This window comes from Cariama cristata, unplaced genomic scaffold, assembly GCF_000690535.1.
Source record: "Cariama cristata isolate BGI_N322 unplaced genomic scaffold, ASM69053v1 scaffold2339, whole genome shotgun sequence".
Lineage (NCBI taxonomy): Eukaryota > Metazoa > Chordata > Aves > Cariamiformes > Cariamidae > Cariama > Cariama cristata.
Genome location: NW_009635039.1, coordinates 89,091 through 108,645, shown reverse-complemented (window position 1 = coordinate 108,645; position 19,555 = coordinate 89,091). Strand labels below are relative to the sequence as shown.

Genomic DNA, 19,555 nt, shown 5'->3' with positions numbered 1-19,555 from the left:
CACCCAAAGCAGATTTTTACCGCTTACAGCGTGAGTATATTTTTTCAGAAAGCTTGATTGAGTGGACTCCAGATTAAAACAAATGCTTCCAACAGGCAGCTTTACCTGCTTTGCTAATACTGTTTACCCATGGTTGCCAGAGCTGGATTTTCAGAGCAGTGCAGAGAAATGGTAGAAGCTATTGGAAAAAAAGTGGGCCTGAAAAACACGGAAGTTTTTAGTGCACCACAACCTAAATGAAGAAATTATTAATCAGTTTAAAAGGGCATTGCATGACAGAGAATGATCTTCAGGAAAAATTAACTGCTGTGATAAGAAATACCCAATACTCTTTCTGTAAAGCAAGGGTGATGTTCAGCTTACAGGTTATTGATAGATAAATTTAGGCAACTGTATGTTGCAGTCTGTATATAATTTGGATGTCTAAGTCAGTCAGGAGAAGTATTGGCAATACAGTTAGTGAAATTCATGAGCCACTCAGCTCTCCCTGAAGTAAGCACCTCCATTTGGCCAGCTGTATAGCTGTCTAGACATCACCGGCTCTTGGTCTGATGTTGGATTCTGCTGCATAAACATAGCTACCAACTGATGTTTTGGGGCATCCAAGACATCTGTGCTGTCCTGGAGATAGGATTCAGATTTTTGGACACTTACACTTTTCTGGAAGACTAGCTGGAGGCCAGGCAGGACTCCCAAAATCACACTAGCTACTTGCATTTAGGCATCCAATTCCTGCTCTTGGTGTCTATTATCCATAATGAAAACTTAGGCACCTAGGTCATGTGTACATGCCTTTCTGTTTCTATTTGTACGTGTCTCAGTCCTACTTTGTGAGATATACTCCACCCTATAGCTAAAGCATAGCTTGATTTCTTTGTATTCGGGCTACCTGTGTGGTTGCATCACAAGCATGTTACGACTTTCCTGCCATCTACTAAACTGCTGTGCAAAAAATGACTCCTCTCCAGCAAACTCAATCTCAAGTCAAACTGTATTGAGTGGGCAAAGCTGATTGAATCCACAACCAAGATTAAAAATAAACTTTAGAGGACTCTGACCCAACAATGGATGAGTGACTAAATCATGAAATGCAGAGATGAGTCCAACTTTTTTGGAAATCCAGTGGTTACTGATTGCTCAACTACTGGGATAGGCTACAGAAACTGCCAAATACAGTTTGATGGCTGTGCCCTACTAGATAGAAGTTGTCAGAAATAGTCCTTTGGTAAAGTCAGAGACCTAATCCATAAGTCTTGATGACATAAGGTTATAAAGTGCTTTAAAATAAATTTAAATTAGTGATAGGGAGAAATAAAAAATATATATTAAATAATTTTTTGAGTATCTGAGTAAGAATTTCTCAAATTCAGAAAATACAGCTGGATTTGAGGCAGTACTCTCCTTGTTGTGTTGACAGACCTAGTAAATGAGGTTTTCCCAGTGTCTGGTTCTTGGAGCAAATGTACTATAGTGTGGTATTGTTTCTTTAAAATTGTGGATATTTATCATAAGACTTTTAGAGTGGGTTGAAATTATTTTGGAGGTGCCTTTTCTTTCTCTGTCTTTTAACTATAAAGGGAACCTGATGATAAAACGCTTGAGGTTTACTTTGACTATAAAAGAAATGAAGCCTTGAAGCATATCAAATGTTACAGAGAACAATCTTTTCCACCTTTGCCAACTGGCAGTGCCTTTGTTTCAGGGCAACAGACTTTCTTTTCCTGTTTAGACCCCTTAGCAATAATACGTAGGCCCCAAAGGACCTGTGGATCAAAGCTCAGAGCCACAGGGGCTATTAGTTACAATGGAGAGTGTTGCATTTGTATTGGCGGTGTTAGATCATAGTCATGCTTGATACTGAGTGTGTCAAACACCTTCCTCATGTAATTCCGCTGGTTGATGGTGAAGGAAGAGTGTGCATGGCCCACTGATGGCAAAGACTTCACACCTGGTTGGTCCAGGACTGACTTTGCCCAGCAGAATCCAGGGACTCCTTCCCATGATGAAGGAAACTAGTGCTTTTAGCCCCCAAAAACTCCATCTTGCTGCTTCAGGAAGAAATACCCTACCCTATAACTTCGCAGACAAAAAGTTCTCTTTGGTGCAATTTTATATCAGAACAGACTTATACAAAATGGTAATACATTTATTGTGTCATCTACAGCAGTATACATGTTAAAAACAATTTCTCAAAACACAAAAAAGGTTAGAAAGCAGCAATCGATATCTGTGTTTCCACCTCATAACAAAGCTGAATAACCCCAGATCCCATTACCAGTTAAACCAATTTTGACCAAAAAAAGATCAGTATTAGACCCAACAGGCCAGTAAGTTTGTACCTTGACACAGTCAAAATCCAAAATACAGATTCCCATTCAATAACTTGATATTTCTCTTCTCAGAGCTACAGCATGTTGCATTGCCACTAAATTGACAAGAACAAGGGAAAGGGAATTAACACACCAAATACTTTTTTTTTACAGATTATACTGGTACACAAAGGCCTCTTGAGACATCTCTGCAAGCACAAAGTCCATTGGAAAAGGCATATCCAGAAGCCTAAGTAATTTCAGACACTGAAGAGTGTCATATCACACAGTGTCATATCACACAGTAATTCTTTACATGGATGAATTCCCCAAAAGAAAGCAAATGGGAAATTACAATTTTAATCATAAGAAGGTGAAAGACCACAAGGTTCAAAACATTTTTCAAGCTCTGCTGGTGTGTTTTCATACACAAAGTACAATATGTACTTATCTGAACTTAGCTCTTCAGTACAGATATCCGCGGAGCCTAACATCAGGACATCATTAACTACTACTGCACGCTATCTTCCTAACATTACTCTTAAATGCAATTCTGAACTGATTGCATGTGCCTGACTGCTAAAAGAAGAGTGTAAAAATCCCAACTTTTTTTCACTGCAGGTGCACTATAGATCATGGTTTGTTTCTGGACACAGAAGTGCTGGTCATATGGACACAATCTGAGAGAGAGAAAAGACTTCCTGAAAACTACTCTTGGTGAGAGCTATTAAGTCTCTATCAGGCATGCACCTCTCCCAAATCTGGTTGGTAATACCCAACAGAAGCCATCCCCAAGCTTTTCAAGACCATTATTTTTCAGCATGCATGAAACAGAACAATAGTGACTGGGCAAAGTTGCCAGGGGCAAAATCATCTACATGTAGACTTCCCCAGTTTCAACGTCTGTCTCTGATCTGGTGAGCTAGACTTCCTGGTGGAAAGAAACAGATACCTGCAAAGTATGAAACATCTCGTCCTTGAGCAGACATCAAAAATATGATGCTTGTACTCTAAAATTGCTCATTGCTTGTACTTTAAAATTGCTCATTTCTCTCATGTGACTACAAAGGCAAAGTGGAGAAACTAGATAAAAGGAAGATATCTTCACTGTTGATGTCTGAAGTTAAATGATGTGGATATGTCCTTAGCTGTCTGTTAGTGTCACAGGATCTTTTCCAAGACTTTTCCTACGAGCCAGAATGCCTAATGCTGAAAGTGCCGGATGTTGGAAGGGACACTTATTTAATATAGCCCTTGATATTTAACTCTCCAAGAAAGAAAATCAGGTAAAACCAGATATTTGGTTGTATCTTCACATTATCTACATTTCCACAGTTGTAGACTCAGGAGTCCAAGAGGCACTGCCTTCACATAGATGTCAAAGTCTAGCTATCCGAGTTTGTAGCTGAGTAACACCCAGTGAGTTCATCTCAGTTTCCTAGATATCCACATAGAGCTTGTAGATATGGCACAGGAACTATAGGAGACACTAATCTTGCCTGGCAGCTGGAGGCCAAGCAGAATCCCACGTGGTGTCCCATTTATCCCGCTCTATCTACTTTTACTACCTTGTCTTGCTTCCCTTTAGACCTTCCATGCTATAATAGCTCTGCTGAGGTCTTATTTGTTGCTCTGCAGAGTCATGTAGTAGATGATTTTAAGCCTCCTACATTTCTCTGGAAGTCTTGCCCACTTGAGAAAATCTTAGAACAAAAAAGAAAGTCTTAATGTCATGGAATCGCATAATTAAACCAAGGAGGAAAAGCTTAATTTGTTGAACTTTCTAGGTACATCCACTGAATGCAGAAACTGTGAGGATTGCCTTTGGCATTTGCATCCTGTACTTTGTCGTGTATGAAGGTTTCATAGGACTTCACAGCAGCTGTGAAATCACAGCTTGAGTGTTTCTATGGACGTTGAGGACACAGAAGGGTAAGTACAGTAGCTTCACCCAGGGTGCAGCATTTGTTCTACCCGTATCTGCTCAAACCAATCACTGCAAAAAGGCTACAAAGGGACCTGGTTGCACTGCTCTTTCACCCTGACCCTTCTGTAATATTGAGATACAGGTATTTGTGATTATAGCTGACTAACATTGGTCATGTTTTCCTGTCTCCTCTCTATCATTATTTGTCAAAGTGGATGTTGGATTGGAGGCATTGAGAGGTTCATCAAAGACTGGGTGACACTACGTGCAAAAAGCTGAAAAGCCAGTCATCTAGATTGTCCTGGAAAAATAGCTTGTATTAACTCATCCTCAGCTGTTTGCAGCTGTAATTTTCAACCTTTCTTTGATCTGTGGGAGCCTTCATGTAATTACACGTAAGACAAAAGCCCTTCAGGAGCCTTACAAGCATATATTGCTATATACAAAGAATGAACTTATTTCCCTAATTGTCTTCCATGGACACTTCAGAAACAGTCTATGGGCTCCAAAGTCTCCACAGGTTGAAAACCTCTGACATAAGCAATTGTTTCTGAAACACTATTGAAAAACAATTTCAAATAACAAGGCAAATAAAGACAATTAAATGAATGAGTTTTGCATTTCTTTTATTGCCACTGTTTACTAAAGTCACTCCGGGTATTTTCTTTTGCTATACCCTCTGAAATTTTTATATCTAATTTCTGACAGTGGTGGGCTGGAAAGATAATGTGAAGTTAGGTATCTGCATGGTTCACAGGCAAGATTTAGTAGGGATTTAATAGCAGTGTCAGACATGTGAGCACTGAAACCTCACAAGCTGACACAATCAGTATATTTTTGCCCATTTGAATGTTGATTTCCTGCAGTATGTTGACCGAATGAATGTCCTATCCCTTTGGTCAGAAACAGCAGCAACACAGCTTCTTTTGCAAGATTATAACTGAGACCAGAAAAGGAGAAGATTGAGATCATTTCTCTTTAGACCTGACTGAAAGCTGCTCAGAAACCACATCTTGTTTACATGATTTCAAGAACTCGAAATCTTTCTCTTCGTTTTTATTGTTACTTTTTTTTTTTAGGGTACTTGGCCTGATGCTTCCAGTTAATTTTCCTGCCGTTCTTGATGCATTTGCACATGTCTGTGTTTGCTTCTTTGCATTGTTTTTGCAGCCCAAATTGAGATTAGAGCTGAAATAAATGCAACTTAAAAACATCATTGTTTTTAGTCTTATCTTTCAGCTGCATGATCAAAGATAAACTGTGGATTTTATCTGAAATAAAGTTGTTCATATTTCAGGAAGGGAGAAAGGAACTTGAGGCAAGACTAGTATGACAAGGAGCCAGGACTTATTTTAATTTGGAATTCAGAAAAAGGTTTCTAACTGCCAGAAGAGTGAAGTTTTACAATAACAGTCCAGTGGGAAGAGAAGGTGAGAAAAGGAAAAACCTACTGAATTTTAAAAGGGGAATTGATCAGGTTAGGAGTGGGAGTAATATACTGTGAAAATAATGGCAATTACAAAGTTTCCTTCAGATTGAGTGTCCTTATGGCACTGGGTTGCTCTGGAACACCTAAGGATCAGAGACCAACAGCTTTAACTCTGCTAAGCATGTTTTGTTCTTGATTATTTTGACTTTGCGTATTTTTAGTTACTGATTTCTTTTGTCCATGGGATTTATGAAAAAAAAAAAAGAAAAGAATCTTTGAGCTAACCAGAGGTCCTGCATAGCCGTTCATATGCAAGAACAGAACCTATCATGCTATGCAGAAGCAGATTTTCATTTGTCATTGATATGACAATGTTATTAAAAGTCACAGTTTTACAAAATGACATGGACAAGGTAAATTATGGCAACTAATCCTTTCACCACTGCTGAAGAGGATCAGATTCTCCCAGGTCAGGTTTTGAGCAGAAGTCTAACAAACACTATATTATGTCCAGTTCTGGTTCCTACAATTTAAGAAAGATGTGGCGAGGCCAGAGAGGGTCAAAAGGAGGGCTATGAAGATGATCAAAGGGATGGACAACCTGCTCGATGAGGAAAGATTGAAGGAGTTAGGTCTTTCCCTTCTCCCACCATCACATTTTAACACCTGGTTTTCAAATACAAATACTTAAAAGAGGCAGAGGGACTTGGGTATTTTTCCTCTATGAACTAAAAACTCCCACAACTAAGCATTTAAGTTTTATTATCTGGGCTCTGAGTTCCAGATATACTAAATGTAGGTGAAGGTGAAACGAGGTGAAGCCACCATGTAGCAATGAAACAAGCCTTGTCCTTTGAAATATAGATTGTAGTTTTCATTTTGGGATGTTAATTGTCCTGTAACACCAGCACCTCACATCAAAAAGTCAATAATCAAACAGCGGTTAGGTACAGTAAATGGTCACAAAAGCTGCAACACAGAAAGTTTTTGTACATTTACATAAGTAAAATAAGAAAATTAGACAAGAAATACGTTATGGATATGGTAGAAAAAATGGCTCAAGGAGCACTGTACACTTTTTTTCCCGTTAATTATGTATTGTTTTTAATAACATAGCCTTTCTAGCTCCAAAATATATTTCACAGTGAAAAATTAAACAAAGCACTGTTACACTCCTCAACTAATATTTACACACACTTAGAAGCAAACCACCTGTTGGTTTCTTCCATCCTGAAACAAATAGAAATGACAGCCACTGTGAATGGTGGCCATGCATGTCCGGCATCATCAGCTTACATACAACATAAAGATTTCTTGAGACCTAATTTGTGCGATGGCATCAGAGTCTGGTTTAGATAACTATATACACCTGAAGTATGATCTTTCCAGTAACACTGAGAAAGTTAAAGTGAGTAAGGAAAGCCACATTTGCAAGTGCATCAACACTTCCAATAAAAAAATCGTAATAGAAAGGGGTTGCTTGTATAATATATTGTATATTAAATATGTTGAGAGATACCATCTCTTCTAGTAATTCAGTGCTGGTGAAAGGTACCAAAGACTTCAGTTTGTCCACTGAACAAGAAACACAGGGACTGCAACAGCAGAAATTTCCCCTCCACTGCCCTCCAACTTGCTTGCTCCTGAGCATTGGCTCTAGGAATTTAAGGGGCAAGTCCACGTTTTCATGACTATTCAGTCCTTGGCCTCTCTTGCTGAGACCACCAAAAAATAATAGTAATAATAATGTGTTGAGGCCAGATCCCAAGCCAAAGTGAAGTGGCTTTGTTCTAATGATAACAACAGTTTTCGGTACTGATTTTAATTTAGCTGAGGATCTGGTCTCTAGTGTGCATGATTGGAGGGTGGTTTTAGTGATGTGGACGTTTGCCCACGAGGCACTGGACTGAGATCCACCAACTCAAATTGCAGAGCACTGTAGGACCGCTAGGAAAACAACAGAATCCAAAAGTAAGCTCAGAAAAAAACCTCAACACCAACAAAATAAAAAGAATATGAAAATATCCAAATACATTCTTTCTCTGGACTAAAACATGGCAAAAAGTCTCCAGCTAGAGGCAGTTATTCAATACTTTTTTCTCAAAAGTTCTAATTTATTAATGCTTGAAAATTGGCTACTAGTCGTTCATGCAAAATATACTTTTTGATTTTTTTAAAATAATACACCTACAGTATTGTCAATATAATACCTTGCGAAAGCCCATACTACAGAAAATACAAAACTAAATGTTATCTGCTCTTCTGACATCAGATAGTCTCATTTAAGAAATATCTTAAGTATGCATTTACCTGATAGATCTCACTTTCCCCATCTCCCATGCCTTTCCAGACTGCAAAGTGCATGATTCCTTGGGAAACTTTCTAAAATAGCTTTTAGCAGCATCTAATGAGAGAGGAAGCTCCAATCTGTCAGTTAAAAATACTTCAGTGACTTTTGCAGAGAGTTTGGAAGAGGGGGACAAATTCTGCTCTTGGAGCAGCAAATCAGGGCTGAAGACTTGGAAAAAAAAAAGTCTCTGGATCATATAACTCCCCCTTAAGATACTGGAGTGTAATGTAAGTAATTTAAACTGTTTTGCTGGTCCTCTGTGCAAGGGTAGATTTCACCTGACAGGGAGATATGCATCTGATAAGAGCATGATTCTGCACCAATACAACATCAGTCAACATTTCTGTCTGTTTCAAAATATTTTTACATTCATTTATACTGCTACAACTGAGAGCAGATTATGTCCCATAAAGCACTATATAAGTGTTAAGTATTATTATAATTAATATTTCAATTACAACTTTGTGAGACCTTTGTTTTGTCCCTTTAAAAATAAGGAAACTAGCATTATTTTTAAAAATCTATGCTTAAAATGACATTAAAACTTTTTCTACCTAAACTAACAAAAACCAGTGAAATTAAAATCTCACACTCAGTTTACACTAGATCTCTGAGTCTTTCACTTCTTTTTAAAATTCTTGATCATGTCAACTAACATCAAAGAACAAGCCTGAATTTCCTGGTTACTATTACTTTCAGTTCAAAACTTCACATTTAAAATGTCATTTTCTTTTTTTTTTAATATATACATACACATACATGCACATATATATATCTGTGTATATATATATATATCAGTTCTTAAATCCAAAATTAAGTGAGTGCTAGGACGGTCGTCAGAGCCTTTATGCACTGTATAAAGACTTCTAAGAACTGACATCATCAACATTTGGTTGAAGTAGATATGTACCAGTTGTGGCTTTAACTACAAGGCAAAGGTTGAAGGAACATTTTAGTTCCTTTCAAAGAAAAGCAAAAAGACCATTGGCTGCTAAATAAACAGAATATCCAAAGACAGAGAAAACTGCCAGGTGTGGGAAGTCATCCAAAGTCTTTTTCTTTTCCTTCCATACTATCTTATTGTTCAGTTTAGTTGCTCACCAAATGTAGATAACTTTTACTTTCCAAGATGATCATGCCAGATCCTTCTTATGCCTCTTGCTCTGGCAGGGAAGAGTCAACACACAGAAGTCAACCAGGTTGCAAAGGCAGCACACTCTGTGTGACAGCACTACCCGAAAACATGCCATGTTTGGACACAGATGCAGAGAGTTCAAGGTTATCTGGAGGGAAAGGCCATCCTGGAACTGACTTTTTCTCTTAAGGTGAGAGGCAGGGGACAGTTATTTTTATTATTCAAAGAATCCAATCAATTTATCAATCAATCAGTCAACACCAAAAATAGAGATATATCCCAACTGCATGGCCCTTTTATAAAATTCACAGCTTAGCTAGAACATAAAGCATTCTCAGAAGTGTTCCTGGGTAGGGAAAAAGACAGTTGATCCCATCTCTCTTGTCTGGAGTCCCCGCACTGATTGATGATAGCTATGCAGATCCACATTGACTGACTAAATCCAGCCGTGAACTTAATTTTCTGGAGTTCTTCCTGAATTGGCTGGTTTGATTAAACCAAGCATGTTAGCTCCATCTTAAGACTCAAAAGAGAAACACTGCAGAAATTCACATGCCAAAAGACAGGGACAGGCTAAGGTATGTTTGACTAGGGGAAAAAAAAGACAAATCCAAACCAAAATGGAAACCAATTTGAAAAATAACAGTGGTTATGTCCATTCACAGATTAGTATCAGTTTGGCAACCAAGGATCACAAGTGCACAGCAATCACTTGTTACTTTTGACTGATGACGGATTACTTGCAGATGCTCTAAATGGAAATCATTGAGTGGGTGGGCTTGGCCTGTTGTTTATCTTTTAAACATTTTTCCATTAATGGCCTTCAGTACAGTTGGCTATTTACAGTGATTGTTAAAAAGATATATATATACACCTCTTTGCTTTTTCACCTCTACAAACGTCAGGGAAGGGAAGGGAAGGGAAGGGAAGGGAAGGGAAGGGAAGGGAAGGAAAGGAAAGGAAAGGAAAGGAAAGGGAAGGAAAGGGAAGGAAAGGAAAGGAAAGGAAAGGAAAGGAAAGGAAAGGAAAGGAAAGGAAAGGAAAGGAGACCTACACCACCACCAAAATTACGATTTTCTTTTTCTTTTTTTTTTTTTTTAAAGGGATAGTTTTTGGTTTGCTTGTTTATTGGTTTGTTTTCCTTAGCTGCTCATGTCGCTAGGTTCTCCGCATTTATGCTGGACATCCGAATCTGAGAGCTGCTCTTGCTCAGAATGGAGAGTTGTGTCCCCCCGTTCACTCCGCTGCTCGCTAGAGAAGGATGACGATGTTTGAAATCCACAGCAAAATACCGGTTGACTTTCCAGCTCCTCCATTTTCTCTTTATTTCTGATTGCACCTTTAGGGAGAAACTTCAAAAGGTCATTTTTTATGTACTTAGCTGCTCGAGGACATGCTGACAAATTATCAAGATTAGAAAAAAACCCACAATTTGACAGAACTATTTTTAAGACTATTGTTAAACTCCTCACTTCAGTGAAATCTGAAGTGACTTCTCCATGTCTGAAAAAGGTACAGGCATGTAGTGAGAACAACAGCCCAAGTTCTGTGTCTCTGACTTCAGATAATTTAGGATCAGCCCAGAGCTGCATAGAAGACCTGTTCAACACTTACTCCAACATGGTTCTTGAGCTAGCTTCTTGGAAAAAACATCCTGGTTTCATCAATGGCCAGTACCAAATACATAACAAGGAGACAAAGAAATGAGCAACCAAAAGGTACCAGACAGTAATGAAATAACCTGTCCACACAGGCAGATTGTCTCTCACCTACCATTAACAGATGCATGTCTACTGAAAACTTTGCCTCCTGCTTTCAGATTACCTATAGGCAGACAACAGCTCTTGGATTATTATACATCTGTGACACCCTCTTTTCTCTTGCAATTTCTTTCATGGGCACCCACAGTAAATCACCAAGAGTAAAACTATCTATGATCAGAAGTTCAGTTAGAAAATAAGTAAATAATTCTGTAGTTTTTCTACTTTTCATTCATCATCAATTTCCTGGCAATCCTGCTAGGTGTACACATGTGTACATATATACATAAGATAGTATGAGTGGGATATAAGAAAGATGATAATAGCTCAGACAAACATTTACTCAGTTTATTACTCATTCCTGACAGCAGCCTGTAGCATATTTGTGAATGAAATAGTGTAAGGGCAAGGAAATATGCAGAGATATTTTCCCAATATATTTTTCCAGTCTCCAATGAGCTGCTGAGTCAAAGATATTCTTGTCTTTAACAGTCATTGCTAGGTTTTCCTAGATTAATGTAATTGTCAAAATAGATCCGCATATGCCAAAATGCTAAACAAGTGCTTTAACTATATGGAGACAAACTACAGGGAGGAAAAATCCGATGGAAAACTTACATTCTCCTTCTAGTACCTCTAAATTTCTATTTCGGTTAAAGTATAGATAGATATAGATTAGATAGAGTATGGAGTTATATTACGTCTCTAAAAAGAAAATAACGTTTGTATCTGTAACAGTGTAATACACTAAAGGTGAACCCTTTCTTACCCTAAGTAATTTAGCGGAGGCATAAGATATTCTTTAATGTCTTGAGAGCTGAAATGGTTTTAATTAATCTGATATTGTGTTAGTTTGGCTAAGATCCACCATCTCACTCCCTCCAAAGAGTTACAGGCGATCTGATACACTGTGCACGTTATCTTGGAAGGTGCTTATCTCCATATTAGTTTTAGACAAGACCTTCTGGCTATTCTTTTAACATTCATGGAAGATAATAAATGAAACAACAGTTGTAGGTCAGTGAGGTGGATATCCAGTAACGCCAGCTGGTGAAGTATGAATGCAGCCACTAATTCCAGCAAGGCATGATCCAGAACCCACCTTCTGAGCTACTTGGGACTGAACTATGAGTAATGCTTTAACAGACCTGTGGGTCCTTTAACAGTTGCCTTGACTAAACCCATGAACAAAAATGACTTATAAGTTTGTTTGATAAGCTTGGAGATTGTTATGGTTATCTGAGAAGGAATCACCTGGATCTAGAGATCTGTTGTACTAGATAGCAGCTCTTGTGTGCTATATGTGAACAAGCATAGAACACCTACTGTGCTAAAACTGGTAGAAATAAATAGTCTCAGCCTCCTCAAAAAGAAAAAGAAAAGGTGATTTTAGAAGAAGCCGTCTCCTATTGGATTGCACAATAAATGTATATCAGTGGAGGAAAGAATGGATGAACTGTACATACTCCTCCTGAGGCAGCCTAGAGGAGAAGCCTTTTTCCATTAATTCAGAAAATTATTATTTCAGTTATTCAATAAGATAAACAAAGGCATAGGAATTTCAATTTGCAGATCAGAAGGGGTGAATCTGAAAAAAAAAAACTGTGGGAAGCTAATGCTAGCAGCAGCAGCAGCAGTTGCCATGTGCTGAGAGAATTGTGAGGCTTGCAATGCACCTGGGGGTTGTCTGAGGTGGTTTCTGGGCACCCAACACCCTTGGGCTGTGTGTATAGAAAGACCAACTGACAGGTGGTAGGTCTCATGAGAGGAGTGGGCAACAGTTCGATGGTGTCAGCTGTCCCCATGGCCAGGTCAAACTGTGGGAAGCCACATATAACTGACTCCTGGAGAGCACCAGCAACCAGGAGTGCAAACAAGGTGTGTTGGGAGCAACATCAGCAACAGGACATGGCATCTGTTGGGAGAGGCATCAGCAGTTTCTGCAGCAGTTCACGCAGGAAGAGCTGTAGACTCTGCCAGTTGTTGGGCTGCTGCCTGCTCTGCGCACCTAGAGGCTTAGGCTGCAGCCCCTATGGTCACCCAAGCTAGCTAGTGGCTTTGCAAGCCCACCAAGCAGCTTGAGGTCTCCAGGGAATTAGAAGAGTTAATTAGGGAGTGCTTTGAGCTTGTTGGAAGCATGATGGTAGAGACCAGGCAAGGGCTATACTCTGCAATAAACAGAAATCAGCTGTGTAGCCAGGCTAGCCTGGGAAGAGTGGAGGTAACCACCAAGACAGAGCTTCCTATCTGGGAAACTGCTGATCAGGTGGAAGGATGCAAAGACTGTGACCCTGCATCCTGGGCGGAGGACAGTGGAAGCTGTATCTGCTCAAGGAAGGCTCTGGTGGAGTCATTCAGGCTGCAGGAGGAAGTTAGCAAGCTATGCTATATTAGAGAGGGTGAATAAGAAGTAGAACATTATTTGAGGCTTTGCAAGAAGAAATATTAGGGCTCTGTGGCACTGACCTCCAAGGACTACCAGACAAAGAGCTTCAACAGCAAACAGACAGCACCATGGGCAAGGAGGTGCCGTGGTCTCTGGTGACCCACGGGAGCAGGTTATTACTTCAATCTCCTTCTTATGTACCAGCCAGCAACAGATATTAAGCCTTGTCAGCAGATAAAACTGAAGAGCAGGGAGAAACTGTACCAGCAGCACACGGCAAAAGCTGCAAAAGGAAGCGGTGAGTGCTAATAGTGGGTGACTCTCCGCTGAGAGGCACTGAAGCACGCATCTGCCCATTTGATATACGGTTGAGTGAATTTTGCTGCTTGCCAGGAGCCAAGATCCAGGATGTCACAGAGAAATTGCCTCCACTAGTTAAAAGCACAGACTACTATCCCCTGCTTCTTTTCCATGTGGGCACCATTGGCATGGTAAAGTAAAGCCTGAGCAAGACCAAGCAGGACTTCAGAGCCCTGGAGGTGCAAGTGAAAGGGACAGAAGCCCAAGTGATCTTCTCCTCTGTCTTGCCAGTCAGAGATAGGGGTGCAGGTAGAAGTCGATGCATCACGCAGATCTATATCTGGTTTTGTGGGTGGTGTCATTGCCAGGGTTTTGTTTTCTACAGTCATAGCACATTCTTCAGTGAATACAGCTAACTGGGGAGAGGTGGGATACACCTACCTAGAAGAGGCAGGAGAATCTTCATTAGCAGATTGGCTGATTTAGAGAATTGTGCTTTAAACTAGTGAACTTGGGGGCTAGTGTCCAAAGCTGTGACACCTGCATATTCATAAGCAGCAGTTTGGATGAGTTCCCCTACCAGAGTAGTGAGAAATGCTCCCCCAAGCCATTCCAAAGGCAAAAACCCTAAGTTCAGTCACCTACAGTCATGTATACCAATGCATGTAGCCTGGGCAGCAAACAGGAGAAACTGGAGCTCCAAGCGCAGTCAGAGAGTTACGATACTATAAAAATCACAGAAACTTGGTGGGAAAACTCACACGACTGGAAGACCACAATGGATGACTACAAACTGTTTTGGGAACATAGGAAGGGGAGAAGAAGAGATGGAGCTGCACTTCATGTAAAATAGAAATTTGAGTGTGTGGGGGCGAGTTATGGAGACCACAAAAATTCTATCAAATGTCTTTGGATCAAGATCAAAGGAATTGTCACCAAGGGGATCTTTTGTTAGATATCTGTCACTGACCTCCCAATCAGGATGATGAGGCTGATGAAACCTTACTTCAGGTGCTTAATGAAGTGTCAGGCCAACAGAACCTGATTCTCATGGATTACTTAAATTACTCAGGTATTTGTTGGGAAAACATTGCAATGGTACACAAGTCCTCCTGTGTACTGAGGATTGCTTCCTGCTACAGATGTGGCATATGCCAACTAGGAACAATGCATTGCTGATCACCTGAAAGGAGGTTGTAGTGAGGTGGGGGTCGGTCTCTTCTCCAAAGTAACCAGCGATAGGACAAGAGGAAATGGCCTCAAGTTGTGCCAGGGGAGGATTAGATTGGATACTAGGAAAAATTTCTTCATTGAAAGGGCTGTCAAGCATTAGAACAGGCTGCCCAGGGAAGTGGTGGAGTCACCATTCCTGGATGTATTTAAAAGGCATGTAGATGTGGTGCTTAGGGACATGGTTTAGTGGTGGATTTGGCAGTGTTGGGTTAATGGTTGGACTCGGTAATCTTAAAGGTCTTTTCCAACCTAAATGATTGATTCTATGATTCTATGATTGCTAGATTTACTGTTTATAAACCAAGAAGACTTATTTGACAACATAACTAACTACTAGTTGTAGCCTTGGATACAGTGATCATAACATTGTAGAGTTTAAGGTACTGCTGAGCACACTGAAGACAACTAGTAGGACCAAGATCCTGGATTTTAGAAAAGCCAGTTTCAATATGCTCAGAGCCCAACCACCAGGGATTCAATAGGAAGCATCCACGGAGGGCCAAGCACGGAGTGCTGGGAGGAAGGTTCAACAACGGCCTCCTGGAAGCATAAGAACAGTCCATCCTTTACAAAGGGAAAGGAAGAAAGCAGAACAAGACACCAGCTGTCTTAACAATAAGCTTTTGCTTAAAAAAAACCCCAAAAAAAAACCAAAAAAAGAAGCATAATGGCTATAGAAAGGGAGCCACATACCCATCAAGACTACAAGAACCTTGCTAGGGCATGCAGAGATGCAGTCAGGAAGGCTAAGACTCAGCTAGAACAGAAAATGGTCGAAAAAGTCAAGAATAACAAGAAAGGATTCTTCAGATACGTAAACAGTAAGCAGAACCACAGGGAAGACATAAGCCAATTGCTAAACAGCACAGGGGAACTAGTTGTTAATAACGTTGACAAGGCAGAGGTTCTCAATACCTTCTTTGCCTCTGTCTTTACTGGTGCAGCTGGACCCCAGGTCAAAGTATCAAGTAGCTACAACAACACATGTGCCGACCCAGCAGTAGCAGAGGAAGGACAGGTCTGTGGCCTCTTGCAGGAGTTCCTTCCACATAAATTTATAGGCCCAGATGGAATCCACCCCAAGGTGTTAAGAGAAGTGATTGACATTGTTTCAAGACCACTGTCCATAATATTTGAAATGTTATGGAGATCAGAGCATATCCCTGATGACTAGAAGAGGGCAAATGTCATACCAACCTATAAGAAGGGCCCAAAAGAGGCTCTAGTCTAGTTCAGTCTAGTCTAGTCTAAAGAGGACCCAGGAAACTACAGGCTTATTGGTCTTACTTCAGCCTTTGGGAAAATAATAGAAGACCTCCTAGAAACTATCACAAACCATACGAAGCAGGTGATTGGGAAAAACCAGCAAGGATTTACCAAAGGCAAATCATACCAGACTACTCCCATCATCTTCTACAACAAAATAATATTTTCTATTGACATAGGGAGAACAGTGGATGTTGTTTACCTGGACTTCAGCAAAGTGTTTGACACTGTTTCCCTCAGCCTTCTCCTAGGCAACACAGCAAGATATAGATTGGATGGGTGGTCTACCAGACAGGTGGGAAATTGGCTAACAGGCCAGTGAGCAACCTTTTTCACTCAGCATGGTAGCCTGTCACTAGTAGGGTCCTCCAGGGATTGACACTGGACCCCATAATGTTCAACATCTTCGTAAATGATCTGGACGAAGAGATTGAAAGCACCGTCACCATGCTGGCTGTTGAAACCAATCTGGGTGGTGAGGTGGACATGTCAGAGGGGAGAGTCATCTTTGCAGAGAGAACTGAACAGGTTGGTAGAGTGGCCTAGCAAGAACTGTATGAAGTTTAACAAAGATAGTGCAAAGTTCTGCACCTGGGATGATATAACCAAAGAGACCAGCACAGTCCCTACCTCTGTTGGGGAGCATTAATCTGAGCCATCATCTCTGACAAGGCCAATGTTTTCATTTTATAAAGACATCACACATCCTCTTTCTTTTGCTGAGACATTGTGAGATTTAGCCTAAGGTATTAGGGAATATGGTAGATGATGAATCACAGTGAAGGTTTAGAATAGTAGTTACTCCCACAAGGAAATGGGATGGGGATGGTTGGGGGGGGGGAGGTTAAATATGAAAAATCTTACCTCCCCATTCAAGAAACAATAGAGAACAGCAACAACAAAACCCTAGGTAAATAAGAGAAAAAAAAATGTAATTCAAATCCTTCAGTAAATGCTAGAAAATAACTGGAGTTAAAATGAACAAACAAACAAACAAACAAACAAACCCAAAATCCTAGTATACAAAACATGTACATAAATGAATAAAGACACAGGCTGAGACCTGTGCATGTAAAGTAGTTATAATGAATAAAGATTTCTTTTTAACAAAATCAGAATTCACCATATAATCACCTGGAAAGATCCCAGTCCCAATTCAAACACTAGTCTCTCCCGCTTACTGACATTTTCAGGAGAAAAAGCAAACACCGTGTAGTGAATTCCAAACAAGGGGATAAGCAGCAGTGTAGAGCGAGCCAGTCTCCTGTTATAACAGAGTGAAAGAACTTTAATGCAATCTTGTAATAAACAACTTGTGCTTTAATTAGAGAAGAAAACACAGAAAATATTTTGTTGCCTGCCTTTTGGGAAATACATATGCTGTATAATTATACAAACAAATATATAACATTCTCATTTGTTCCCAGACAGTGATTTCACAGACACTGTAGTTTGTTCCCACTTCTTCACACTGCTACAATAATAGCACATTAGTAATGCTTAATACTCTGTACTTTTATTTCAATTTGCATTGTTATAAGCAGGGATTTTTTCTATGGTGCCAAACATGAGGAGGGCAACCTTCCTAAGGGATTCAGACTGCTACTGTAACACAATAATAAATCTCTCACCCAATTGCTAATCCCAGTGGAGTGTTTGAAATAATTTGTGTATGTGTGATTTTATTTCTGTATGGCAAAAAATTATAAAACAGCAATACAAATAAAGCTAAAAAAATCCTGTATGTTCTTATACTCATGACTATTCGTCAAGATCTTGATTTTGGTCTCATTTATACTCTTGGAAACATAAGAGTAATTCCACTGTGGAACTAATTTCCATTGCATTAGAATAAAGAGGGTATAGAGGGAAATCAGACTCAGTGGGTATAAACAAAAGGGTTGGGAGTGAATGTGTGTACCTGTAAGCACCTAACTGAGTGTGGATGAAACTCCCCAAAAGCAGCGCTCCAGCCAAGACTTATATATGTTTTAGTCAGTGTCATTTGCTGACTGAGTAGCAAAAAAGACCCAAAAGAAAGCAAATGTCCATCTGAAAATAAGGCAAGTGCTTTATTATAAACAATGTGGTCTCCAGGACATCTTCAAAGGGGAAAAAAAATATGAATTATTTATTTCAAGTAAGTTAAGGAGGCAGATGGAGACCAAAGGAAGCTAAAACTCTATAAAGATTTCTGGAAGAGCTGCATACTTTTTAAAATTCAAATGTTGACTCTGCAGCTCAACAATATCCTGAAAATGATGTGTTTTTCTTACTGAAAGTGAAGACTGAATTAATACATCTCTAAGAACTCTGTGAACAGATGCTGTTATATCCAATACTAAACTGAAAATGGGACATCAGTTCATTGCTGGTGTCCCTCAGCCATACTTTGTGCAGTAATGGTGATAAATACATCACAACCCTTACCTTGAGATTGTACTAAACACACATGAGTCATTAGCCTGATGCACATCAAATCTCAAGTCTTGGTGAAAGACCCCACAAACCAGAGAACATAATTCTAGTGAATTATCAAGTTAGACATTGATCAAAAGTTCTTTTAAGAGAGGAACAACCTTGGAATAGGTTGATGAAGAGCATACAGACTCTCCAACTTTGGTGATCTCTAGAAAAAAAAAACCTATACAGGAGTGACCCAGTGTAACAGACTAAAAGATCTTTCAAGGTCCCTTCTTGTCTGTTTTCTCTATGGACATGTAAATAGATTAATGAAAAGGAACAGAAATGTTGTGGAAAAGATTATAGAATAATACCGTCTCCATAAATAAAAAAGATGTGAAGAACATAAGTGTCTTAAACTAGCCATGGAATGGAAAAAAAAATCAAATTAAGATAGTAAACTGGGCAAAGTATAATCTCTCAAAATCTCTTACCCTTTGTATTTAGAAGTAATGACAGCAACAACAAAAGGGTAAATGTTATTTTGATTTAAAAATCAGAACAGAATTGTCTACTAGTATGTTGTATCTCACTGCAATCATAGGAGATTAATTTTGAGAAAGATGCGGAGGAAGACTTTTTCTATTGTCAGTTTTCTGGCATTAATTATATCTGATTAAGCATACAATTAGTTTGTAGGATCTTGAAATATAATGTCATCATCAACTTATTTGAGTTGTTGTCTTCAATATTGTCATAAAAGTCAGGAAGAAAATACATGAAATGTAAGAAACAACACATTCTGAAGTTTATAGATTATTAAGATCTATAAAGAGGAAAAGAAGATTTTTAATTATAGAAAAAATCTGAGGGATACTAATGACTGTGTGGATGATGATGAATTGTGTTTTTTCAAGAGCATTAGGAAGCAAGAAGACTTAAAGTAGCACCTGTGAGAAATGTAAGTTCATATGCAATGGTGAAACGAAGATGTTAAAGGATACAGCAAAATTCTCAGGAAGGTAACAAAGATATTCGTGCTTTTTTCTTCCCACAC

General features: G+C 39.4%; 1 protein-coding gene across 1 annotated transcript in view; it reads right to left on the bottom strand.

Moving 5' to 3' along the window:
* Positions 1-10,300: 10,300 nt before the first annotated feature.
* Positions 10,301-19,555, bottom strand: part of ADCYAP1R1 (adenylate cyclase activating polypeptide 1 (pituitary) receptor type I) — a gene marked incomplete at its 5' end in the record, with an annotated part of 83,732 nt that continues 74,477 nt past the window's right edge. The window contains 3 exons of the mRNA XM_009707355.1: positions 10,301-10,489; positions 16,960-17,001; positions 17,230-17,359. Coding sequence (XP_009705657.1) covers positions 10,301-10,489; positions 16,960-17,001; positions 17,230-17,359 — 361 coding nt within the window. The remainder of the gene's footprint in view (positions 10,490-16,959; positions 17,002-17,229; positions 17,360-19,555) is intronic.